Source organism: Perna viridis, chromosome 7 (assembly GCF_037379345.1).
Source record: "Perna viridis isolate PV_CMFRI_1.1 ecotype Kerala chromosome 7, ASM3737934v1, whole genome shotgun sequence".
Taxonomy (NCBI): Eukaryota; Metazoa; Mollusca; class Bivalvia; order Mytilida; family Mytilidae; genus Perna; species Perna viridis.
In genome coordinates this window covers 5919080-5946467 of record NC_142451.1, presented here as the reverse complement: position 1 = coordinate 5946467, position 27388 = coordinate 5919080, and the positions used below count along the sequence as shown (strand labels likewise).

The window sequence follows — 27388 nt, the reverse complement described above, 5'->3', positions numbered from 1 at the left end:
CAACTCCACTGAATCCGCTCAATGGATTTGATAAAATTTCTTGGGTGTATAACTACCATACAATGCCTGAGAAACGGACATATTATAACTTAAATTTTATAGAAAGGTCGGGTATCATATAAAAATGCTTGAAGGAATACAATTATTGTTTGGTTTCTCTAAATGGACTTAATAATTCAAGCCAAATTGAAACGGTGGTATTCTCTTCGCTGAAAGTGCTCACGTTAAGTAAAGTTAGATTTGGGTCATAAGATAACCTAAAGTTTCAAAGGTTCATATTTGTGTCTACTAATCTGACTTTAAATATTTACCAGAACCTGTCTAATGCAGCATAAGAAAGCAAAACAACAATTGAACTTTTATTTGGGGTAGGATAATATTTGAAATAAAATATGACTGGACCAGAGTTTATGAAAATCAAAATTACGGAGGAATAAATGGTGTCATCATCGGAGGAGGGTGAGTGATATTCCAGGATTGTACGGTAACTAAATAAAATAAAAATATAAGGTGGACCTGGAGGGTCTATCTAGAGAGTCAAAATAAAAAGTCGATCAGAAATAATCTAGCCGGCTTAAAATCCATGACGAACATGAAATAAAATTCCTCATACTTCTCCATAAAAATCACAATGTTCTGTTCGTGTGATGACAATTTACCCACCTCTAATATTATTGATGTGTACCCTGGTTGTCATATACGGACTTTTCTTTTCACTACTTTGAATTCAGTTCATTAACCTTCATCCTGTACTCGTCAAACCAGTTATAAACAAATTTATTAACTGATGAGTTAAAATACAATGTAAATTGCCCCTTTAATACAACAGGAGGTTTTAGCAACCATAATTTATACAGGGCAATTGCCCTGTATTAATTTAATACAGGGCACATGCCCTGTATTAATTCTGGCCCTGTATAAAAGTTAAACTTGTCGAACTCAATTCAATTTGTTACTCTTAGCAAATTCACAGGAGTTCTTGTTCTCAAGTTCTTCAAATGAAGAAATTTAAATACATGTATTTTAACAATGAACGTTAATTGTAATATGTTAATTGTTATTGTTCAGATTTATTTGTTCGAAAAAAATCTGATTTACCATGTAGATTTGTCCTTTGTTTTTTTTTTCAGTCAATTCCTTGACAATTTAAAAAAAAAATGTCTTTTTTTCATACATTTTATTGATCTACATGTATGTTTCATAAAGGGACCACTTTATGGCTAAGTTCTATATGTGAAAAAAAAACACATTAACACACAAAAAATCAAAACTGTATAATGATCTACACATTAATAAAAATCGTGGGAAAAGCTAAAGAATGCATTAAAAACCTAATTTGAGAAGGTATCAGCAAACTTGGTATATTAATATAGATCTATATAGAAAAGAACAGTTGGGGTGAATAAATGCATCAAGAGATCTGGAGTGTTACAGTCTTCACTAGGAAATATGTCATACTGAGCTGTATTTAAAGGTTTGTACAGAAAACTCCTGTTATTTTAAGTCATCAGTTAATAAAGGGATCATAAAATGGTTATTTTCATATTAATCTTGACCACTTGTATTGGCCTTCGGCTTCGCCTCGGGCCAATACAAGTGATCTCAACCCAATACGACTGTACTTGGACATAATACAGGATTAATATGAAAATAACCATTTAATAACCATATAGACCAAAATATTTTACCTTGTTGTCGGGTGATATGCAACCTGGTACATTTGAATTTAGCCGGTCAGTAACTTTATGGAGAAAATAAACCAATCAAATGGTTTGACCCTATTTGAACTAAAATGTCTGCGCCCATTGTGAAAAGCAAAAGTGACATTACCACAAACGTTTATAGAGTAAAAATCCACGAATCTGAATGTTTGAATATACTTTATGATAGTGCAACGTCCATTGCACTATATTTTTTCAAGGTTTATAATTTTATATACAAAAATTATACTGCATATGTATACAACTTTCAGCACTGATCTTGTGGAGATTCTTACACCTTCGGACGCACAGGCGCTTGTTTCAGTGTGTGTGTGTGTGTGAATCAAACAAATGGTGTAAATTAAACCTTCAAATAGTGTTCCCTTGTTTTAGAACTGTTAATAGTATTCACTCGTATGATTTAAGGCTCATGATTTTTTTGTATGTAGATTGATTGATGGACAAAGTCAGAGCATGTACATCCCGCCATTTCCCAGACCAATGCAATTCTCGCCAATTTGCTCACTGAAATTTTGTTCCTTAATGAGAATCATTGGAGGAAAAATAGTTGGCGAGAATTACTTGCCGGTGAGATCTACTTCTTGACCAGTAGCTATCCAGCCAGAATTTTTTAGTGGGTTATTCTAGACCCAATACAACTGTTTTGGACATTATATGTGGTCAAAAGAAAATTTTTAATTTCATAACCCTATATTTTAGATTTATAATGGTGAAACTACCAGATGATCTGAAGGGTAGTACTAGAATGGTTTAAGGACTTATTCTATACATGTTAAGGACAAGTTCAATGACATCAGGGTACATTTGTAAAAAAAATCACCAGGAGTGCATGTCAAGAAAATTTATTGTGATTTAAACACTATATTATTTTTTATTTTTAGCAAGATCTAGTTGTATAAAACGGAAAATGCAAGCTGTTAGAAGATTGCTTTATTTGTGTCAAAATTCCCTGTGTCAGCATTATTTGAAAGTAATAAAGCGCAAAAATATGAATTCTAGACTGTACAGTACCACAGCAGCACAAAAATCTAGAAAGTCAGCTTTGTTTACTAAGAGGGAAACCAAAATAAAACAGACAAATATTCCGGTTGAGCTTGATTTAGGCATTGAAAAGAGATTACAGGATAAAAACCAGCTTAAGTCGGAGTTGGCAGCTAGAAATCTTCATAACTTCGATGTGGATAAGTTGGTAAGGTGTGAATTATGCTTTAAATATGATAAAGGGATTGTTCCCCTCAAGTACATGTATTATTTCAATTATTTTAACACTATGAAGAATTTAAATAGATATTGATCATGCACTTTTTTTATCCCAAGTTGTTTTTTCACCAAGCACCCCATATCTTATACCACTTGATTTCCACTAATGTAGGTTTTTCTTCCGTAAAAAAATATATAAATAGAGGATGAGGGTAATTAAATACATGAAAAATGAATGACAGTTAAAGGAGAAGACCATATTTATTGTGCAAGTCATAAATATTGAAACTAACCTGTTCAATATTCATGAAAATTAAATTGAAACAAAATAATTTTCTTTTCTTAATTAATTTAGATTTATAATTAGGAAATTGGAATTTCCCACGCATGGGCGCCACCATGATTGGTTGAACTGTGACGTCACTAAGTCGGTTTGTCAAGTGAAAGTAAATAGGTAATTGATTATGATGTCCTAAGAAATCGCAAATTTGGGACTTTCCCCCTATAATTTCAACCCAAAATAAATAGAAGAGAATGAGGCACAACATGTAAGCAAATGTCAGACATTATTGACGAACAACGGATTTGCAGCTAGATGACTAGTATTTGTAAGGAAAATCTTACAGCTACTTCCGAAGAATGTTCGTGTTGCTAATAAAAAAACTTAAGAACATTTCTCTTTTATCATTCTTGCAATCGTAAGCTTGACAAGTCATCGTGTTTTGGTGATTAGATAAACATGATTGTAGAAATAGTTACGCAATATTCTTTGTTTACATATTATTTGCAGTACTTGTATCAGTACCAAACCGACTTGGTGATGTCACGAGCCAATCGGAAGCTTTCGGTAAAAATCGATAAAATCTGGCTATAATCCTCCTTCAGATAGGAGAGTTCTGCAAGATGGCTATCCATTTATATTTCAAGGAGTTCAAACTTTGCATAGTCTTGAGCATTTTATAAAAGTGCATTTTGCATTAAAGGTTATTTATTTTTGTTTACATGAGTACATGAGCCTAACTTAATGCAAAGGTGGTCTTTCCCTTTCAGGTTAAACTCCAATTAAATTTGCTATGTCAATTATACATGTATACCATTTTTTATATTTTATTTTTGTGTACATACAGGAAAAAGATTGTAACAGATTTGTAGAACTTGAAAATAAGAAGCTTGAGTTGGAAGGGAAAATAAGTGAAATTAGAGACCTTGTTCTTCAGTTACATGAAGAAAAGGTATGTAGAATCTTTATAACCAAATCCATGTCAGTTGGATACATTGTTTCTTTCTAGCAGTTCCATCTAGATAACAAATGTCCATTCTAAATATTTTTTGTAATGAACAAAATATACAGCTCTTTTATACTAGTTTCAGTTGTACAAGTAGGTAAAAAATGAACAAAGTTTGTATTGATTATGAGTGTATTGCATAAAAAGTATGAAAACCTACAGCTTCTATGAATTTGCTACTTTAGTCATGGCTCTATATGTGCCAGTGGTGGATTTACAATGGGCAGAAGTAATGTTTACTCCTAAAAATGATGGAAAACTTGTATATTTTTGAATAAATTCTTGAATTTACATTTTACCTACCCCCAATTTAATTCAATTATTGAAAAAAAGGTTTACTTTTTGCATGAATTTATGATTTACTAGAAAATATACTCTAGACAATTTTTTTTGGCTTTGCTCCACTTGGAAATTGGTGTATTTACGTGCCACCTAACCTGAAATCTTGAGTCATTCCCTGTTAGTAAAACTTTATATCAATTAAAACTTTTGATGTAGTGTTTTGATGTTATAGCCCAAAAACAGGTATTTTTGGTGATTTTTTTGCAGTTTTTTGCCAATATGTCACAAAACGTTACAGATAGAGGTCTACTGTAAATGACAAAAATGTTCAGAATAATGAGCTCTACAAGAAAAGTATTGGAGAGTTCTTCGTGATATCATCACTTACCTGTGATTTGGTTTTGGTTGGCAAAAAATCCATTGAGTGGCATAGGGTATCAGCTTTAAATCATCATAACTTTTTCATTTGTAAAGATAATTGAAAAATTCTTTTGGTTCCCAACATTGCAATTAAAATTCTTTTTATCCATGGAATTTTTAAATAAATATTCATTGATAAGACTATATGTACATAAGATTTTAATTATAATTTTATACAAAAATAGATTTTTACATATAAATATCACTACAAATTTATTTTTTTCAAGTAAAGCAGTTATAAATTCACATACATAATATGAATTATTTTATCTAAGTGAAACATTTTACAGAACCAAAATTGGATATAGAATAACAAAGTTATAAAGTTTTTAAAATTGGGATTCTAATCATAAAATTGTCAATTGTTTATTTAGTTGTTTATTTGCCAACCAATTTGACACTTAATGATATGCAAATTAGTGAATATGACATCACTAATGAGATTGGCGAACTCTCCTATAGGTGTCCATTCAACATTTTCAAAATTGTAAGAGCTATGGCCCAAAAACTGATTTTTAATGCTATTTTGATAGGATCGGTCAATTTTTTCAATTGATTTCTAATAAAAGTACCTACAAACTAAATATATATTCTTGAACAGGAGCATAAATGCTACCTAAAAATACCAAGGTCAAAGGTCTAGGTCATTTGTTTTAATGGTCAAAAACTGGGTCAAAAAATGGGTTTTTGCCATTTTTGCCAATATGGTTCAAGAAAGACTACTCAAACTACTTCCAATCAATTTAGAAGCATGGTTCCACATCCGATGATATGCCACAATGCATACTTCCTGTCAAATTTGAAGACTCAGAAATCAGTGAAAATACATCGATACGCGACATTTTCAAAAATTGTATTTTTTTTGGTCGTATTGACTCCAGGATACCATATTTTCATTCGAATAACCAATATTATTATTATTATTATTCATTTTTTTTCCGCCAGACATTTTGCCAAAGTTATGGCTCAACTTATCACAAGAAGATTTTGACAATCTTTTGCAATCTGACAGAAGACTTTGGAATTCATCATGTGAGACGAGATCATTTGTCGGTCCAGAGTTATCTGCCCCATAGCGGAAAAACTAATTTTGTAAAAATTTCTTTGGTGTACTCTCATCTGTAGGCTTCTCATGCACGGATTAACCTTAGTATAACTCTATAGATCTTTTAAAAAAAATGTTACAATAGATCTTCTCCATCTTGTTACCAATATTAAAAATCAACAAAAAATCAAAATTCTAAAAAAAAAAATGCTGCATAATTGTCAAGACTACAAAAATTATTCGATCCTGAAGAAAACATTTTTTTTTTTCAGTTAACGATATACATCAAATGTTCTCTATCGACATTCAAAATTTTGGAAATTTGTAAGACATTTTTACGCGGTTTGAGCAAAAACGTATCAGTGCTTCCAGGTTTGACTTTACCATGAAGCAATGTATATATAAATGTATAAAGTGAATAAGATAGGCGAATTCATTATTTTTCACGCAAAATCGATCGGATAAGGTGTAACATGAAGGGCATTGTAGAAACACAATGGCCAAAATTTTATCAGAATGGACAATTTTGAATGAAAATTATTTCAACCATGCATGTAATAAAAATGGTATAAACTTGCACAAAAATTCTTGAAGAAAAAAAAATGCCAAAATATCATTTGAGACACACTTGATTTATAATTCATTTTCTCCTGTTACTATATTTGTCTATTCTGTTACCGACTAAATCAAAAATCATACATTTTAATTTGTATACATTAAGTTATGGCTCAACTTATCACAACAAGATTTTGACAATCTTTTGCAATCTGACAGAAGACTTTGGAATTCACCATGTGAGACGAGGTCATTTGTCAGTCCAGAGTTATCTGCCCCATAGCGGAAAAACTAATTTTGTAAAAATTTCTTAAATCGTTTTAGATACACAAAAATCGAAAGCTCCATACTTTTCAGAAACCGGGGGCAGTACTATTTGACAAAGTTTCAAAAAGATTTGAGGTTTCCCTGGTTACGTGATTTCCTGACCTAAAATGAAATTGTTCAGTTGGTCACTAAACTTTTAAACCGTTAGTCGTATAGACTTGGGACCTTCACTGTTGATCTAAAATGATTTGCAGTATGTTATGCAATTCATGTTTCTTTGTTAAACTTTGATAAGATATTTTACCTCATTTGTATGGTCATTTCTGAATCTTTATTAGGCACTTTTTTGCTGTAGATTTTTTATTATGTCTTTATAATATAAGTTATAACTACTGGTAAGACAGTATTTACAGTCCGAATATGTATCTATATAGGAAAACTCTCCACCGACATTTAGAACTATATTCGTATACAACGAATTGCATTAGTGGTGCCTTTGTCTGTTTTGGTTATTGAATATCACCTCTCTCTTTGAAAATTGGTGCACAAGTTGAAAATAACAATTCTTACCGTAATTAGTGCATTTGTTTTATAAAACTAATCTGAAAAAAAGAATATGGATAAGATTTTTCTAAAGTAATCCAACAATCATGATTTATGTAATGAAAATGTGATAATGGAGTATGATTGCCTCGTGATCAAGGGTAATTTCTTAGCTGCTTTCAATCAGAAACCTTCACTACTTTTATTCAAAGCTTCAAATGAATTCATGAATGCATATTTAGTTGCATGACAAATATTTATTTTGTTTGAAACAGCTTACATAATCATTATAACATATGGGAACGAAGCACCATAACTTCAAATTTTAAGTGGAAAAATGAATCACGGAAATAAAGAATAATGAAGTTTAAATTACCTTATATGTTCTTACTTTTCAAACTGATGACTATTGTTTTCTACGGCAAGGATAATTTAATTAGAACTTAATTTTTTTGTTGCGACCTCCAGTATTACTTTTTTGTTACCTCTCCCCTTCATCGATGTGTTCAAAAAGTTGTAATATGTATTCACCATTTGCGTATCGTTTCGATAAATAGAACAAATTAAAATGTTTTAATTTTGCAAAAGATTATAATGAATTTTGAGCATTTCTAATATTCTGACACTTATCCTTTAAAAATAAAAACAGTAACAAAATCAAGTACCATACTTGAGTAACGATGAACCATGGAGCAATATTATAAAATAGCCGCAGTAAGACTTGACATCTCTTAAACAGAGATATGATAAATCTTTTTATTACATAGTAATAATATTTTCCTTTTCAAATCAATAGAAAACAAAGCATACTATATATCAGGGTATTTGCATGCAAACTTTCATTCGTATCCTGAAAAATTCGGAGACATTCCGAATACATTTTTAAATTTATTGCACTGTTGTCGTCTGCTTAAAGAAATGGCTGAATAGGATATTGACAGGTTGTTACAAAATGCGGAATTTGAAGAAATACCACAAGAGGAGGCAAATAATGCTGTATTAAATGTTGACAGACAAGGAGTCAAAGACTCTATAGACAAGCGGAAATAGAAACCTGCATGTGAAGGTCAGCGTCAGCGCCCAGCGAACTTTGAATCGTTACCACCACCTGTAAAAAAGTTCAAGCGAATACTTCCACTGGATTTATCACAGTTCCCAGGAATAAAACTCACTTAAAATGTGTTTTGAACTGTTCAACATATTTCCGTGTTAGGTGACAGCTATTGTGATTCCATTTTTTTTTCAAATAATACAAACAAAAAATGCATTTCTCTTAATTTTAGTTTTTTACTATAATTTATCAAACAGTCATAAATTCATATTATACTAGTTCATGTATTTATTATGCACCATAATTGAACTAGTGCAATAAAACACATATTATGTTGTAAAATGCATTATATCCAACAAATTAGTATAATGTTAACTGAGATATTTATTACTATATAATAAAAGGGTTTTTGCATGAATACTGGTGAATATTGTCCCTTGCAGAATATTATATTGCACTCGCAAGCTCGTGCAATGTAAAATTCTGCTAGGAACAATATTCACCAGTATTCATGCAATAACCCTATATTATAAGACAATAAGTAAATAATGTTAATACATGCGTGAATATTAGTTTCTGAAAACTGTCTTTAAAAGTATACTTCCAATACTTTTTTTATAAATTGGCCTTAGTCCTATCATTGTCACCTAAATCGGGGATGTCCAGGTTTTTATCAGTAAAAACCACTATTTACGATCTTTAAATGCGAAACAACCCCATGTATGGCCTAACATATAAACAATAGCATAGCGAGAATATCACGATAAATAAAACATGTATTAATAATTTTAAATTGTCATTAAAATCAGAGTCAGAGTACTCATGTACTGAATCAATTTACATTGACTCTTTTAGTTGCCTTAAAATAGCAAGAACAGAGACTGACTTCTTGGTTATCAAAATATTTAAACAGTTATTGCACAGTAATTTTGTAAAGTCACTTTGTTCTGACATTGTTGTTCCAACTTGCACAATGGAGTCACATTATTCACATTCATACTTTTGTAGAGACTTAAAAGTATGAATTTAGAGTTTACTATCAGAGTTTTATATTGACCACATTTGTTCAATACACACTCAAATAATACCTTTACAATGCATAATTCTAGGTTAAGTGTTTTTAGTACTTCATAGACGGGTGGCCATTTGACCTGGAAGTGACAATTGAGACCTTTTGCTTTGGGATACATTATAATTATTTCCCTTTGAATTTATCTATTTTCATGAAAATCACAAGTACATTTTGTTCTCAACTAATTGTATTGTTGAAATTGACAGGAAAAAATAGTTTATTACAACACATTTACTACAGAATTCATATTTCTTATTTCAATCAGAACTATTTTGCAAATTTAATAATTGTCAAAAACCTCGCCTTTTAAAATATATACAAGAAATAAATACTGTCGATCAAGCTGTTCTCACAGGTTAGAACACATTAAGCCATTAGCTGTGAGACTAAGGTCATTTCTCATGAACATGTTTGTTAGGAGAGAATAGGTGGGAAAGAGCTTTTAAATTCATTAATATTTTGGCATTGAATATGTATTTTCATATGTAGAAATTGGCACTTAATCACATTGTCAAGTTTCAAGTCATGATTAAACAAATATCAAATGAACATATGGGTGCAGTAAGCAAAAAAAAAATGCCTGAAGGCAGATGGACAGGTAGAGGGCAAACCTGAAGTACCATTTGGAAAAACTTGCTTTTAGGGACAAAAAGCTGAACAAATGTTCTGTTTTGTTTGTTATAAAGTATGCTTTATAAAATACAAAAAACTGTATGAGTCTCTTACTAACCAACCACAGATGTTACCTATATCCAGCAGCTTGGAGTTTTGTCCAGATCTGTTGACCAAACATTTTATAAAGCATACTTCATAACAAACAAAACAGAACATGTTTAAAATCTAAAAATTGCTGTTTTTACAAAAAAAAAATATCAATACTGTCAATTTTAATTGTAGAAAAATAGCCTCACTCCTTTTGAAGAACTAGATAGACGGATAGGAAGGAAAAATCAACTAATAAGAGAGATAAGAGCACAGATAAAGAAATACGAGGTTAGAAATATAGAGGTGATTTCTAGTTCAATAGATGCTCCTGTTTTCTGTCCATATGTTCAAGAAATATGACATTGAAACCTATCTTTTCCAAACTCTGAAAAGTCCAGGTTCAAATTGCAATGAATAAATGATTGATTTGAAAGAATGCCTGGTTTAGGCAGGTTTCTGGTTGATTCAGGTCTGGTTCTGACAGGTTTCAGGTTGATAAAGCAGGGTTCGACGTTAACTTTTATATTCACTTGTCCAGTCGGGCAAGTGACATACGTGATTCACTTGCCCGAAATATTGAAATACTTGCCCGGAACTTTGGGGAGAACTGATTAATTGCAAGCCAAATAAATCGAAAAGCCGTCATATTTTTTGCGGGAATAAGGGGTAAAACAAGAAGCAAAGAAATTACAAGTATTCATGTGAGGAGTTTTTATTTCACATCTTTAGTTTAACAAATGGACAACAATAACTATCTTCAATAGAATTTTATTTCTCTTTTTCTCTCATATTTTCAAAGTTTTCGATACAGATTTCTTACAGTTTTCCAAAGTAAGAAATTCCATAAATAAATCGCGATGTTCAATTGGATAACGAAAATAGATGTACGATTGGACGCATCCAATTGGTCGACATTAATATCATACGATCTATTTTTGGCAAAGGGAAAATCAGAAAACTATCCAATGATAATCTAGGTCAGCAAGGTCGGGAAGAACGGTGAACTATACAGAAGTAATTTTCGATGTTTTAGAGCTGCGATGATCAGAAATAATGTAATTTGGGCACATATTTTTTTCACTTGCCCAGTCGGGCAACTTTGATGTCGTTTTTACTTGCCCAGACCGGCGATTTACTTGCCCCGGGCAATCAGGCAACCGTTAATGTCGAACCCTGTAAAGGTCTGGTTTAGGCCAGTTTCACTTTTTCTACAACTTAAGTACAACAAAAATGCACTGCTTTTTACCAGATGTTATTTAAGGAAGCACAATGTAAAAATAAAAAAAAATATTACACATCGAAAAGGAGCCCGTGCAGGTCCGGATGTTAAAAGAATAGGCCTGCAGCAGCGCTAAGCTTGTCGTATAAGGCGACTAAATAGTGCTAAGAAACCTAGCCGGGGGTTAGGCGCTCTGCCCACAGAGCAACTGGGATGTGTGCCCCAGGTGATGGAATGGGGTATCCCTGGCATGTTACATGCTGGGGTTGTCAGGCTATAATACGGAAAACCTGACTGCAAACCATAGTGGTGCACCGTGTTGGGAAAGATGCCACGTTCCTTGCACGTTAAAGAACCCTGCTGTGGTATTCGATAGGAGTAGGAACCTTTGCGCTCCGCCACAGGCACAGGAGGCTAAATTGCCCGACCTTACCCATCCCCCCTTTTTCTAGTGGCAAAATTTGTCGACCCCGTTGTCCTTGTGACCCATCCTTTTTTTTATCATTTCATGATCATTTTATCATCCATTTCATGTTCATTGTCTGAATATAGCTGAAATATTGCTGCTCGGACGTTAAACCCCAACAAACAAACAAAACAAACACATCGAAAAGGAATGTGTGTTTCATCGGCTTTGAGTTATTTCTAAGTTGTGATGTCTTTTAGGTTCTCACCCTTCTCTTCATGTTGTAAGTTAAATCCTCATCTTTATCTTTCAAATATTAATCTGAAGCTGTTTCTTCCATAAAAATGTTTCAATAATTAAGAATCTAACACTGCTAAGAGTGCAAGACAGAGAAATCTCAGACACTTTTACATTTTATGACAGTGTTTCATTATTTTTCTCACTTATAAAACTGGTTTTGTGATTAGTATGCGAGTTCAGAATGCCCTGCTTGCAGAAATTCCTTTGTATATATAAGATGTCATAAAACGTTTGATTGTGGATCACAATGTTCATGTGTTTTATTTCACCTGGGGGTAAGATAAGGAATCTAACATGGTTTAAAACAGGACTTTTTTTCAGTTATTAGGGGTAAGATGTAAGCATCAGATTCAGGTGATATGTTCTGAAACCCTAGATCTAACATGTAAAGAAATTATATTAATTTTACATTAAGCATAAAATTTGTTGTTAGTAATGACATCACAATCCCATTTTCTATCATCACTTAATTACATATGACTTATTTTACTCTAACAACTCATTGTGAAACAGACTATTGGCTTAAAATTGCAGTTAGTTTCAGCATGATAAGTTGTATGACGATTGGAAGTAAAATTAATTATGGTCAAAGTGAAGCAAGATTCTCACACAACAAAGAAAAAAGGACTCAGAAGAAAATTGAGACAGAAAGCATAACAACATTCAGAAACTAATCATTAAACTCTTCTCCATTATACACTGTATATCATGTTTTAGACTGTGGATGAATGATTGATTGAGAGGTTTTAAATTTTAGTGGTTGTTTATTGCCTAGTCAAACCACAGTTTAAGTTCTGAATTTTAAATGGAAAGTCTTCTTCTTGTCGTTCGCCATTACACTTGAATGCCAGTCTCCTCAACAAATCTGGCCATCTTCTGTAGGTCTTCCACAGGTCCATACAGTTTCTCTGTAATGTAAAGAGGGTTGCTGTTGTTTTCTCTCTACTGATGGTAACACACCACTCATTGACCCATTTGACTACTATATCTAATGCTGTTTGTATCCTGTACCTTGCAGTAGTTGTATACTCTTTAGAGCACAAGAGGACAAGGTCATTTGCATAGAGTGCTGATTGTACATCATTTGGTGGCTCTGGAACTAGGTCATTCATATAGAGTATGAAGGGAGTTTGTGCAATACTCCTCCCTGTGGTATACCCTGTTTTAGAAGTATTTTTCGGCCATGCTTCCCATCTACGAGTACTCTTGCCCTTCTATTGTACAGACATGAGTTGTTCCATTTGTACATTCTTCCACTTACTCCAAGTCTAAGAAGTTTCACAAGAAGGCCATCTTTCCAAACTTTGTCAAATGCTCTCTGAAGATCTACAAAGACAGCTAGTGTACTTTCTTTGATTGAAATGCATCCTCGACTACTGGAGATAAATGTTATGTCTGATCTTCTGTGCTCTTGTACTGTCTAAAACCAGCTTGTTCATGACCAAGAATGTTCTCCGATTCCAAGTATGTCTGTAGGTGCTTGTTGATTATATCCTCCATTAATTTGCAGCCACTGCTTGTTAGGCTAATTTGGCGGTAGCTTGAGGCTTTCGACTTGTTCTTTCCCCTTTTCAGTATTAGCATCATTATGGCTTCTTTCCAACATTCCAACATTGAGGGACTTGACCTTGTCTCCAGCTCAGGTTGAGAATCTCTAGCAAAGTTGTTAATGCTAAGGTGCCAAGGTGTTGAAGCATTTCATTGGTGATGTTATCTGGACCTGGTGCCTTTTTCATTTTCATTTTTCTGATGACTGCATTCATCTCAAGCATGGTGATATCGCTCTGCATAAGTTCATGTGTTGGCACCTTTGATCTTTCTCTCAATTCAGTTCTTACTTCTTTTTTCTGTGATGGTGGTATATCAGTGTTGCTTTCTTTCTCATAGCCTTTAGCAAATTCATTTGCTGCCACTTTCTCTATGGTTGTTTCTCCTTCAACTTCTAGCGTGATCTTTTCACCTTTGCTTCTCTCATCATTCAGTGCTTTTGTCAACTTCCAAAGCTTTTTTGTATCTTTCCATATCCATAGATGATGTTTTTTCTCCACCCTTTCCTTTGACATTCAATCTTTGTTTTGAGATGTTTGGCCTTGCACTTTTGGAGTTTGATGTTATTTTCCTGACTGGGATTTAATTCTGCATGATCCCTTGCCCTTATGAGTGCCTCTTGGATATATGTTTCTTCAATACAACAGATGTTCACATTGCTTTCATGAAGAAAGTGTTGAAGTTCTCCTCTCTTGTTTGATACCCTTCTACATTCCACTGCACAATGTTATTTTGTGGTTGCTCTTTTCTTTTCGATTTGATTTTTCTATGGTCAGTAGCTCTCCTTGTTTGTCCCCTGACTCCACAAGACGAAAATAAGGTACCTCCAGTAGCATTGGTTTTGCACCTTCGAGACGGAGAGCCCAGCACTGCACCTGCCTGGTGGGTCCTCACAAGGCGAGCACCAAATCGTTTGTTCTTGGTTTCATTTTGGCGGTTTGTGCGTGGTGTTGTGGTCTGTTCGAGTGCGCTATATGATGGAAATGGAAAGTTTATGTTATAAACTTAGAGGCTGCACTAGTAGTAAAATCTATGATGTAATATGAATTAAATAAAAACCATGAAAGTTGATGTTATTGAATAAAGTTAATATAATTTTTTTCCTTTAAGCCAGAGTTCCGTGACATTGAGGATTCATTGACTTTTACTGCTCTTGATTTACCTAATAGGCTGTACAGAGACACTGTAAGTAAGGTTTGTAATTAAGGTAGGTATGCCCTTATTTCATGAGGTTATTTTGTAGAAGAACTAAGAATGTCATAAATATTGATTATGAAATGAAAATATTGATAAAGAACAGAAAACCTTTAAATGGTGTTAAAAAAATTTGATCTCACAGGTAAAATGTTTTAAGGTTTAAATCAATAATGAAAAAAAAAAAAAAAGATCGAGAAACTGAAACCCCCTGTTTATTTACCTTTTCACATATTGATAAAGTGTTTTGCACTGAACGCTATTAAAAAGGCTGTTTTTGATCAGGGCCCAGTTAATGAAATGATTTATCTGATGAACAAAAGTTATCAACTGGATCACTCTAACAAAATCTATACAGTTATCTATACAGACATAGTTTTGAACATCTGGGCCCAGATGAACAAAAGTTATCTACTGGATAATTCTAGTAAAATCTATGCAAGTTATCCACTGGGTAATTCTAGTAAAATCCTTACAAGTTGTCCACTGGATAATTCTAGTAAAATCTATGCAAGTTATCCAGTGGACAAATGTTTCTCTTGCGGACAAAGTTTTGAACAACTTGGCCCATTGTGTAAACCTAAACAAAACATGGTTCATTGCAATAAATTCCAAATTACAGTATGGTTATTCAGTGATTAGTTAGTCTCCAAAACTCAGTTGGAATTTTTCATTATCAGAGGTAAATTTTGCAAAAGTTGATCAGTTAAAAATTGTTAGTACTGTGTGTATTTGTAAATTCTGGCTCTACAATGGAAAAACACATTTTGAGTTGAGAACTACCATGAAATTATTTTTTTGTAATTGATTACTGGTATTTATTGCAAATCAATAGGGGTAAAAATGTAGTGATGAGTTTTGTTTTTATAAAATTTGGTTTGTTTATGTTTAATCATATCACATTTTTACTGAAACCAAAAAGCCAAAATAACAAAAAATACTGCAACAAATTTACCGGTAGATTCTTTTCAAAAGAGGAGATTCACTTAAGACATACTGGATACATTTACACAATTAGCCAAAATAAATTGGGACTTATTGCTTAGGTGCACTAGTACTTAAATTTGTAGTTCGGTAAATAAAACTTTCTTGATTTTTTGTTACTCTAACCATTCCCTCTGATTATTTACAGCCCCATACGTCAGACCGAGTGGAAGAAAAATATGGAAAAGGTAGCAACTTCTAATTTTATAGACTTACCACAAGGCCTGCTAAGGATTAGAGCCATTAAGGCCTGATTTCAGCCTTACTAAGAATATAATAAATATTAAAAAAAATATTAGAATTTTATTCAATATTTTTAAAAGTAACTCTAATATGGATTATTTAAAAAATGAAGTATATTTATATTTTTGATGTAGCCTGTCTGATGGTATAAATAATATAAGTCTTTGGAAATGCTGAAAAGTAGAACATTTTGAGTAAATTTCTGAAAGTATGACATGGTTTAGTCCATGCAATAGTTTTTCATACACCCACAATTTTTTTTCAGTGTCCATATTGATATTAGAGAACCAAATTTTATTTAGTCACTAGTAGGTGTTAGTTCACAGCTTTTTTTGACTTTTTTTCATAACTTTGGTCAATGTACTCATCTTTTTATGATGAACAATAAATATATATAAAAAAAAACAATTGCTTACCTTACCTTAATTTTTTGTTTTAAAAATGTTCTAAAGCCAAGAAAAAAAGCTTCCAGTAATCTTTCCAATACATGTATGACAAACGTCAATATATTACAAACATATGACATGAAATGTACATAATTTATACAAATGGTTATAAAAGATTAATATGCAAAAAATGCATTTTCAGAGTTACCTCCCTCTCCATCACATATGGATATAGGCCAAATGTTTGACTTAATTAAATTCAGGTAAGCATCTTTTATAGGATAAAATGATGTGTTGGAAAATGTTTATGGAGTAACAACCTGTTTTTGTTGCAGATATTAGGTTATCAGATTTGATTTGTTACTTGCTACTCATTGACTGAGTTAAAAAAAAAAAAAACTAGAAGTGTGTTGATCGTTTTGATATATTTATTGTTACTAGATGCTTAAGAAATTAAGTCCATCAATTAATGATTTCATATTGTTTTTCCCATGTGTATTACATTGTAAATATGATATTGATTTAGGTTGTAATGTCATCTTTTCAGCAATATTGGTGAAAAAGCATATTATTTCCAAGACCATTTAGCCTTGCTGGAACAAGACCTGATCAATTATTTCTGTGATAAGATGAGAAGAGAGAGATACTTACAGATATCTTCTCCTGAATTCTTCAAGCAATTGGTTGTGGTGAGGCTTTATTCTGTTGCACTCAACTATGCATGAATGTGGGATTTTAGCAGGGTTTTGTTTCTGGCATTACTGATTTGAGACTTTGGTTCAATTGATAATAGCCGAATAGAAATTAGTTTAAGTGTTAAAAGGGGTATGTTCTGTTAATATCAGCCCCTATAACCAAAGTGTTCATAAATTTGAAAATTTCATAATTCACTTATTTTCCATTGTTACGTCCCTGTTTTTTATCCAATCATATTTTATTACTGTAAATGTATTCCTTTGTGTGGTTGTTCATTTTCATAAATTCTATAAAGTGAACATAATTTTGGCTATCAGTTTCAAAAATAATTAAGCATTATACATGTATAGTTTCAAAAATTAATTTCACAGGTGCTGTTTTCACACTCTTCTGCAAAGATTTGTAAGCCATGAAAATTAATACATTTACAGTACATTGCAGTCTGTCCATCTGTCCTTCTCCTTTTATTTTCTAATATTTTCTGATTGTTCATTTTTGGGTTAAGCCATTTTTGAGAAATGTTTGGCCTACAAAACCATGTGCTTTAACACAGCTGTAGCTTGAAAATTGAACTTAATGAATTGATGTAACCTACAAATTGCAGTCAATTTACTTCCAATTTGAATAGTGCTGGTTTTGATATATTTTGATGTTCTATATTTTTGTAGGAAGGCTGTGGAATAGATATGGATCAGGTAATTTAAAAACTAGGATAATATTATGATAGTGAAGATTAGTTTAGTTGAATGCAAAAAAAAATGACTAAGTAAATTTTATAAATATATTGCTACATGGAAGTAAAACATAAGAAAAAATGACAAAACAATTGATTTATTTAATAATGATATCACAATTGCAAATCATTTCCACTTTTGTAATGGTACGATTGAAAAACAAAAAATATTACTTTCAACATGTGAAATCTTAAAATTTATATTACTCTGAACATCCAATAAATAACCCCTATTTATGCAATAACATCTGTTTTAATTTTTTTTATTTTAGATTATTAAATTGAACAGTGACACCAGAGATTCAGCTGATTATCTTGCTGGGTCATCTATAATGTCTATAGTAGGTAAGATCTTCTTTAGTTTTTAAAGGGCATAACATGTTGTGAAATTTCTTGTTGCCAGAAATTTGGAAATTGCCATTGGGATTGAGAACAATCTACATTTTAGTATGCAGCTTCAAATTAATATTCTATACCATGTAAAAAACTATCATCTTGTTAAATACACTTCCTGTTTATTGGTCGTCTCCCTTAACTTGTACTTATGTTGTTCTACTATTTTATATTTGTCTGGAACCACCTTTGTGGTCTTATGAGAGTGTTTGCTTTGATTGCTGAAGGTTTTGGTTTAATCCCTACCAAAATATAATAAGGACTTGAAAATCTATAGCTTCTCTGCCAAATACACAGCAAACATGAGATAGAGTTTTATCTGATTTGCTTGAAGTCAGAACAGTGTGTGAAATGGCTTGCTTTACTCACTGCAAAGTGTTGCGTCTGTGAGCTACCACATAAATAATATGGTTTAGCATGTCAGACTAGTACAAAACAAGGCCTACTTGATTGATTAATTGTTTTTGTACTGAAATACATGAAATATCTGCCATAGGATACTAAAACAACAGTAAATCTATGAGTAAATAATTATCTGCTAATACTTAGATGTTTGAGAATTTTGTCTTGTTTGAGCATTTACTTTCTGTTAACCAATTAACTAATTGTTTGGGTTGGTTAGGGTATCTGTGTACTATGAACACATTTATTTTAGTAAATGAATTTACATTTAAGACAATATATCTTATTCATTTGGATATATCTGTCAATTCCTTTTATTTCATTAACCTATTGACCACAAATTTATGTACTCAATGAAATTTTGTATTTTCAAACCATGAAAATTAACGAAACCACTGTATGTGAAAAAAATAAAAAAATTGTTTATAACATGCTGTTTACATTATTTGCTTTTTATGGTTTATAATTTCAGCTCATGTCACTAAGTCTAGACTGAACTTACCAGAAAATTCATTACAATTTTTCACTTGTGGAAGAAGTTATAAACCAGGTATACACTTATTGAACTACATGTTTTGTATCTGTGTCTGAACTAGCCCTGTTTCTGTTTTTATGTTTGTATAGTTTTTTTTTTGAGAATTAAAGTTTTTATATCAAATCATTAACAATCAAATGTTTCTTCTCATCAAACATTTTATACTGTATTCAGAGGTACAATATAAAAATGTAGTGAGAATTGTAGAAGCCATTATATCAAAACAAATATTGTGTCACAAGGGATTAATCTAGACATGATGATAAGGAGAAGTTCGAGTAAATTCTGTTTGAAAAGTAACAATGTATAATCTATTACAAAATCTTCTCCCTGTCTAAGACAAATTGGAGAAGTGGGTGTAACAAAATCTTCTCCCTGTCAAAGACAAATGGGAGAAGTGGGCGTAACAAAATCTTCTTATTGTCAAAGACAAGTGGGAGAAGAGAGCATAACAAAATCTTCTAACTGTCAAAGACAAGTAGGAGAAGTGGGCGTAACAAAATCTTCTCCCTGTCAAAGACAAGTGGGAGAAGAGAGCGTAACCAAATCTTCTCCCTGTCAAAGACAAGTGGGAGAAGTGAGCATAACAAAATCTTCTCCCTGTCAAAGACAAATAGGAGAAGTGAGCGTAACCAAATCTTCTCCCTGTCAAAGACAAGTGGGAGAAGTGAGCGTAACCAAATCTTCTCCCTGTCAAAGACAAGTGGGAGAAGTGAGCGTAACAAAATCTTCTCCCTGTCAAAGACAAGTGGGAGAAGAGAGCGTAACCAAATCTTCTCCCTGTCAAAGACAAATAGGAGAAGTGAGTGCAACAAAATCTTCTCCCTGTCAAAGACAAATAGGAGAAGTGAGCTTAACAAATCTTCTCCCTGTCAAAGACAAGTGGGAGAAGTGAGCGTAATTAAGGAGAAAATTTTGCTTATTTCTCTCCGTGTTTTACTAGAACTGGATGATCGTCTTCATGTGATTTTTTTCCCAAATAAGTTGGCAGAGGGAAGGAGTGACAGTGATTAATGATAATCTGTAAATAGTTCTTTCTCATATGAAGTCTTCTATACCATTTACATTAACAAGGGTACATTCATCCATTCTTACTCTACTCAGCTGAGAAATATAATTATCAATCAGAACATTGGAATCATATACAATCTCAATTTTGTTTTCAGTATCGGAGAAGGATCTTCCAGGATTGTTTGGTGCTACTCAGTCTGTAAAAGTAAGCTTTTCATATTTTTTTTTCACATGTGGAGAAATGTTTTCTTTACAGATAATGATGATTATGTAATGGTATAAAGATTTGGTGTGAAATAAATATTACAATGTTTCTCTTCTTATTTCATCCTTTTTTTGTTGAAAATTAATTATAACAATAGACTATGGATGGATTCAGACATTTATAGAAAGAGAAGGGTCCGATCTAAAACATAGAAAGAGAGGGGTCCAATCTAAAACGCTTATGTTGTTGTAAATAAAAATGTCTAGACTTTATTAGTAAAATACAATTTTATTTACAGGTGAATATGATGTCTCTATGCAGGGATTCTGATTCATGTTATAAAATGCTTCAGTCTGAGAAAAATAAGTTATGGGAACTTTATAAACAGTTTGATGTACCATGCAGGTAAATAAATTTAAGAACCATACAAGTTAAAGTTAAATTCTTAAAATTTAAACGATGTCCATTTATAAAAAATCAAGCAGGAACAAAATGCTTGAACATATTCAGTGAACCTGTCTGATGTGAACCCAGAATATAGCAGATACCTACTGGTATCTCTACCAGACATGTTATTAAGTCCCTTAATATCTATAGCAATTTGTTTTGAACATGTGTAATACACACATCTGTCTTGAACATGTGTAATACAAACATCTGTCTTAAACACGTGTAATACAAACATCTGTCTTAAACATGTGTAATACAAACATCTGTCTAAGCTAAACCCTGAATTAACTAGAAACTTGTCTTTACTAGTCATATTCTGATACATCATTGATATCTAATTCAGTACATTTTGAACCATGTCCTTCAAACACCTATCTAAACTGAGCTTTTTTTTAGTCGAAAAGTGGTTTAGTTAAAAGTGGTTTCAATGTATTGCGACACTTGCAGGAAATTGAATCATCTTCCCAATTTTTTTTTCTTGTTAAGTGGACAGTATCCTTTAGACTTTACTCAATACTCACTCATGTATCATTGACTCATTTTGTTGGATTGATTTTTTGATACCAGTAGTTGATGTGAACATCTTTTTACTTTTTTTTTATTTTGGCTAGGATCTTGATTACTCTTTCTAGGTTAGTGACAGTGTCAGCTCCATCCTTACATCGATCGGAGGAAATGAGAATGGAACTACAAATGTGGGCAAGATCAATACAACAGTTTATCAAAGTAAGTGTGTAAATACTTAGTATCTTAATAATAATGGCTGGAAACTTCTAGTTTATCCTACACAATGTTATTAAGTATTAAATAAAAATAATTTTGACAATGGTTGCTAAGCAACTTGCCTCGAAAATTGGACAATATCTATCTCTATATATAGTCCAAACCTTGCGATATTTTGACTTACTAAAAGAGCAAGTTGCTCTATAGAAAGAGTTGAGCAAATTGGCAATCCTTCAATTCTTACATTGTATGAATGATTGCATTTACAGTAAATTTTCTAGAAATCTTCAAATGGTTGTTGGTTCTCTTAGGCTTAATACTTTAAACCTGTCTAGACAATAGATATACAGTTTTTACCTGCTTTGCAAAGAATAATTACATTTTCTCTGTTTGTAGAAATCTGTTAATTTAATGTTATGTTTATGATGTGTTTATCAATTCTATTTAAAGGTTTTTTGTCCTATTTTAGGTGGCTTCTGTTTCCCTGGTGAGTGACTATATAAGTCGAAGGTTGATGATCAGACATTTTAAAGGAAAACTTCCAGTGTTTATGGTATGTCAACACAGAGATAGGTGTATTTATCCTCTCCCTAACAGTGTTGTAACTCCAATCCATGTCATTCTGCGAGATCTAAACAAACACTTTACCATCAACATCCTTCAATGGAACTTAAATAAACAAGATATATATCTAATCTATAAGGACAGTCTTGTTCCTAATTGAATTTCCAAATCAAACTGTTCCAGGTTCATCTTTAAAATTTCAAATTTGTTTATAGATTTTTTCACAAAAAAAATGAAATTCAGACATGTAATGAATATTTTTAACTTACATGGAAAAGTATTCACTTAAAATACAGAAATTCTTTCCATCTATCGAGCAAAAACTTCACTTATACCTTCAACTAGTTACTAAAGAAGATGTTAAATTTCTTACCTATTATTCCCCAAATAAACATAGAAAAAGGCTAATAAAACGTAACTTTCAGGAACCTCAAAATAAGTATTGGTATTTCAAATTTCTTATGGAAATTAACAACAGAAAAAGAGCATTACTCTATACAAATGCCAATGGCCAAAATATCAATAAAATGTTGAGCTAGTAGATATTATAGCATTAATTAAATTAATTAGTATCGATAACTTAAGAGTTTTCATATCATATAGATTAATCCAGATTTAGCAACTTATATTATTACCATGCCTCCGTTTTTTTCAAGATATGAAGTTCAAGAATGATAATTTTTATATTTTGTTTAAAAGATTCTTAAAAAAACTGCTGAAAAGTAGTTTGCAAATACAAAAAATACCATTTTTTTTTCAAAGTCTTTTTTTCCCCAAAAGATTAAAAAAAATTAAAAATTAATGACTAATATATTTCACTTTCAGACTTATACAGAAGCTTTAGATGTGACTAGACTAATTGCAACCTTAACAGAATATGGAAATGTAGAAAAGGTAAGAATTATAACAGTTTTAGTATATAATTAATATAAAATTCAGACACATCTAATAGTAGTGTTAAGCTGACATTTTTAATCCTGGTGAGATTGCTGTCTCTTTGACTTATTCATCCATATCCATTCTTGTTATATTTATTTATAGAGCAGAAAAAAACCCGCAGATTATACTGTTTTTTTTTCAGTCTTCATATGCTGTATTTTTACTTAAATGTAGTCCTTTCTGTATACATACATGTATCTACACTTTTTTAGAAAACAAACTTTCACCCCCAAATAAAGAAAGATAACTCTTGCAAATGGTCAATTATATACACAATCTAAATTTTGTTAGTCTTAAAAATTGCAACAACTGAATAACAGACTAAGACTTGTTATTAAACCACCTCTTGAGGAGTGGTACCAAGACTTGTTATTACACCACCTCTCAAGGAGTGGGACCAAGACTTGTTATTACACCACCTCTCAAGGAGTGGGACCAAGACTTGTTATTAACCACCTCTCAAGGAGTGGGACCAAGACTTGTTATTACACCACCTACCTCTCAAGGAGTGGGACCAAAACTTGTTATTACACCACCTCTCAAGGAGTGGGACCAAGACTTGTTATTACACCACCTCTCAAGGAGTGGGACCAAGACTTGTTATTAACCACCTCTCAAGGAGTGGGACCAAGACTTGTTATTACACCACCTACCTCTCAAGGAGTGGGACCAAAACTTGTTATTAAACTACCTCTCAAGGAGTGGGACCAAAACTTGTTATTACACCACCTCTCAAGGAGTGGGACCAAGACTTATTATTACAACACCTCTCAATTAGTGGGACCAAGACTTGTTATTAAACCACCTATCACTCAAGGAGTGGGACCAAGACTTGTTATTACACCACCTCTCAAGGAGTGGGACCAAGACTTGTTATTACACCACCTACCACTCAAGGAGTGGGACCAAAACTTGTTATTAAACCACCTCTCAATTAGTGGGACCAGGACTTGTTATTACACCACCTCTCAAGGAGTGGGACCAAGACTTGTTATTAAACCACCTATCAATCAAGGAGTGGGACCAAGACTTGTTATTACACCACCTACCTCTCAAGGAGTGGGACCAAAACTTGTTATTAAACCACTTATCAATCAAGGAGTGGGACCAAGACTTGTTATTACAACACCTCTCAAGGAATGGGACCAAGATTTGTTATTAAACCACCTCTCAAGGAGTGGGACCAAGACCTGTTATTACAACACCTCTCAAGGAGTGGGATCAAGACTTGTTATTAAACCACTTCTCATAGAGTGGGACCAAGACTTGTTATTAAACCACCCACCTCTCAAGAAGTGGGACCAGGACTTGTTATTAAACCACCTCTCAATGATTGGGACCAAGACTTGTTATTAAACCACCTACCTCTCAAGGAGTGGGACCAAGACTTGTTATTACACCACCTCTCAAGGAGTGGGACCAAGACTGCATGTCTCAGCTCCCAATGGATGGATTGATTTCAAATTTGTTGGGTGGCTTTATATAGTTGTGGCATATGCTGTAAGCTATTTTGGGTGCTGTCTGATATCAACTCCCAACGTAAGATTAGTATAAAATCTGTAACTGTTTTGAATTATATATAAAATTGAAGTTGGTGAATTTTTGACATGCATGATCCTTCTGTATATGCCAGGAAGTCATGAAAAATTCATAGAATATCCTTAATCTACCTTGAAAAAAGTATTCAAAACAAAAATTAACATGAAGGTCTGGATTTAAAATGCTGGTTAAAGTAGATAAAATTAAAAGGTCTGTGAAGTTATGATTTTCAATTTTAGGTTACACTCAAAAATCGAAAAGGGGGGATAATTGACTTCCAATTCCAAGATTGTTTCTGCTATGGACCAATAAAAACTTTTATGGTTAATAGTTTGATTTTTTTTCAGCTTTTTAAGTATCTGCTAATTTGATAACATGTGATTTTTTTATTAAACAGGAAACATATAGCCTACCAAGACTGAAGATATTTGAGGATAGCTAGAGAAAAGATTTTCACCACAAGAAGAACTAATGTATCATACAAATCATTAATGAGTTACTACAACATGGTCAATCTTCAATGATCATCTTGTTTATAGAAGTGACATCTGAATTTAACGTAATGATTTTTGCTGCCATGATATGGAACAGAGACAAAAAGAAGCTGTTTGTTGGTCTTGACTCTCATGACAGCTTTATGAATTGAAATGAATTGAATGTGTAAGCAATAAAAATCTCAAGTCAGATTCCGATGCTGCGAGAGTTATTTTTAAGACACTCTGAAAATTTAAGTGAAATTTTGATATTAAGTGCTGATGTTTCAAAATAGTCTAAACAGAATTGACAGCTATGAAAATATGGAAGTCTGCCTTTAATAACACATTTTGGGCTTCAATTGAGTTGGTGTTATATACCATAATTTTTGTTTTAGATTATTGCTATTATTTTTATTTGATAAGATTTGTTGAGTTAATGCCATATACATGTAGTTCATATGCTGAAAATTGGCTTGATTTGTTGGGAGTACACAGCAGGAAGTGCCACGCATGAGAATCATGTTTGTCACAGACACAAGATTATCATATGTTTCCAAGCCTAAGTTAACATGAGAATCATGATAGTCATATGAATCAAGCACCATATGATTATCATACATGGCACATTTGGCTGTGTATGTTTAACAACATCTTCATTTTTTCTTTAACAAATATAACAAGAATAGGTATGGTGCAGAAGTCAAAACAACCCCATTGGGATGTCAACCCAAGGCCACCCATTGGTCTTCAGAATTTATTTGGTTAGTATATTTGACAACTTCAAATTTGTACAGCAGTTGGGTTAGGTGTAGCAATCTTATTTGTGAAATCAATGAAAATAAGAATCATGATAGAGAAAAGAAAAGAAAAAAGAAATATGTGAGCAATTGCTCACTAGTGATACCCCTGCTTTCAATGACAATATTAGAGAAAAAATTAAACAAAGTCTTTGGTAAACAGAGAGTTGTCAAATTTTTTGAGCTGCAGTGATCAGCAGTTGCTGAGAAAAGTGTGACAAGAATTTCATCTTGCAAAATTGTAAAGTAAAAAAATAAAGTCCTAGGTGAATAAGAAGTTGACAAATTTTCCAAAAAATGAATTCCACCATATTGCATACCTACAGGAAGAATTATCAAAATTTCAAGCAGCTGTGATGAGTAGTTACTGAGAAAGTGCAACTTCCAAAATATGAGGAAATCAAAGTGATGTTAGCACTAAGGGTTTTTGATTCTTGCGAAAATTGTAGTATGAACAAAATCTTTAAGATTGCATGATGTAAAATAAAACTATAATTAACAATTGTATTTCCCATATTATTTAGAAGTGTTTTCCTAATATGTAAGAGTAATCAAGGGAACCAAGGTTATAGTGGTAATCAAAAGAATGTAATCCAGGGACAAAGACCCGACATGGAAAACAGACATACACAACAAAGAACATAAAGTAACTAAAACCATACATACAAAGTAACAAAAGTAAATGAGCAACTGGGACTCCACTAAAAACTGGGAGCATGGACCAGGTGCACTGGTAGGGTAAGCGTCCTCTGCTTTTCTAGAAACACCCGCAGAGTTGCTCATAAAAAGTAAGTCCGATAGTTAAACAGTACCCAACTTCACATATTTACAGATTATTCCATTTTACATTTTTCCCAATTTTTTAAACCTGTCCAAGTTAATTTGCAATCACATTAAGGATTGATTAAAAACATGTCGGCAGACATGTAGTGGTCCTGTAAGGCTCGACAGAAAAGGGGATTAGTTCGTGTTCCACATGTAGTAAACCAAATTAAAAGTTTAGATGAACATTTAATATAGTTTATTATTAGTTTTTTATTTATAGACTTATCGAAGCAGAAATTTGTGACCAAACCGAAAGATTTATTCTGTATTATCGGAAAATTGTGTTGGATAGTAAAAACAACTCACAAAGGTAAACAAACATGTCAGCCATAAACGAAAATAAAACTGAACTTTCTCCAAATACTCCTGGCCCTGTTACAACTGGTATCAAGAGAAACCAACCTGATAGCCCATATGATTTGTCACCTAACTTGAGACATACTGAGCGCCAAATAAAAGCACGGCAAGATGACACTGCGTTTTCTGACACATCCGTAATGGAACAAAATTCCGTTTCAAACATGGTTAGATCTGATTTCACCGCCATTCAAATATCAGACATTGTCGTCTCTGTTCTGTACAGTCCTGATGTTATTGACTTGCTCATTCCCAGCATTGTAAAAAAGGTGATAGAATCACTAGAAACAAAAATAACAAAAAAAAAGTTAATGAA

At 32.6% G+C, this 27388-nt stretch overlaps 1 protein-coding gene across 4 annotated transcripts in view; it reads left to right on the top strand.

Moving 5' to 3' along the window:
- LOC148611082 (uncharacterized) overlaps nt 1–25303 on the top strand; it is a 46715-nt gene extending 21412 nt beyond the window's left edge. The window contains exons 1-17 of one of the 4 annotated variants that reach the window (XM_088591218.1): nt 1784–1921; nt 2721–2910; nt 4049–4153; nt 10340–10435; nt 14731–14814; nt 15947–15986; nt 16630–16690; nt 16975–17116; nt 17792–17818; nt 18129–18201; nt 19124–19201; nt 20353–20402; nt 20701–20807; nt 21485–21578; nt 22045–22128; nt 22965–23033; nt 25015–25303. In XM_088591218.1, the coding sequence (XP_088447344.1) occupies nt 1884–1921; nt 2721–2910; nt 4049–4153; nt 10340–10435; nt 14731–14814; nt 15947–15986; nt 16630–16690; nt 16975–17116; nt 17792–17818; nt 18129–18201; nt 19124–19201; nt 20353–20402; nt 20701–20807; nt 21485–21578; nt 22045–22128; nt 22965–23033; nt 25015–25059 (1383 nt within the window). In that variant the 5' untranslated portion in view covers nt 1784–1883 and the 3' untranslated portion in view covers nt 25060–25303. Of the gene's footprint in view, nt 1–1783; nt 1922–2602; nt 2911–4048; nt 4154–10339; nt 10436–14730; nt 14815–15946; nt 15987–16629; nt 16691–16974; nt 17117–17791; nt 17819–18128; nt 18202–19123; nt 19202–20352; nt 20403–20700; nt 20808–21484; nt 21579–22044; nt 22129–22964; nt 23034–25014 lie in introns of those variants that run through there. The other 3 variants (XM_088591217.1, XM_088591215.1, XM_088591216.1) reach the window with 3 other exon arrangements.
- Nucleotides 25304–27388: the final 2085 nt, after the last annotated feature.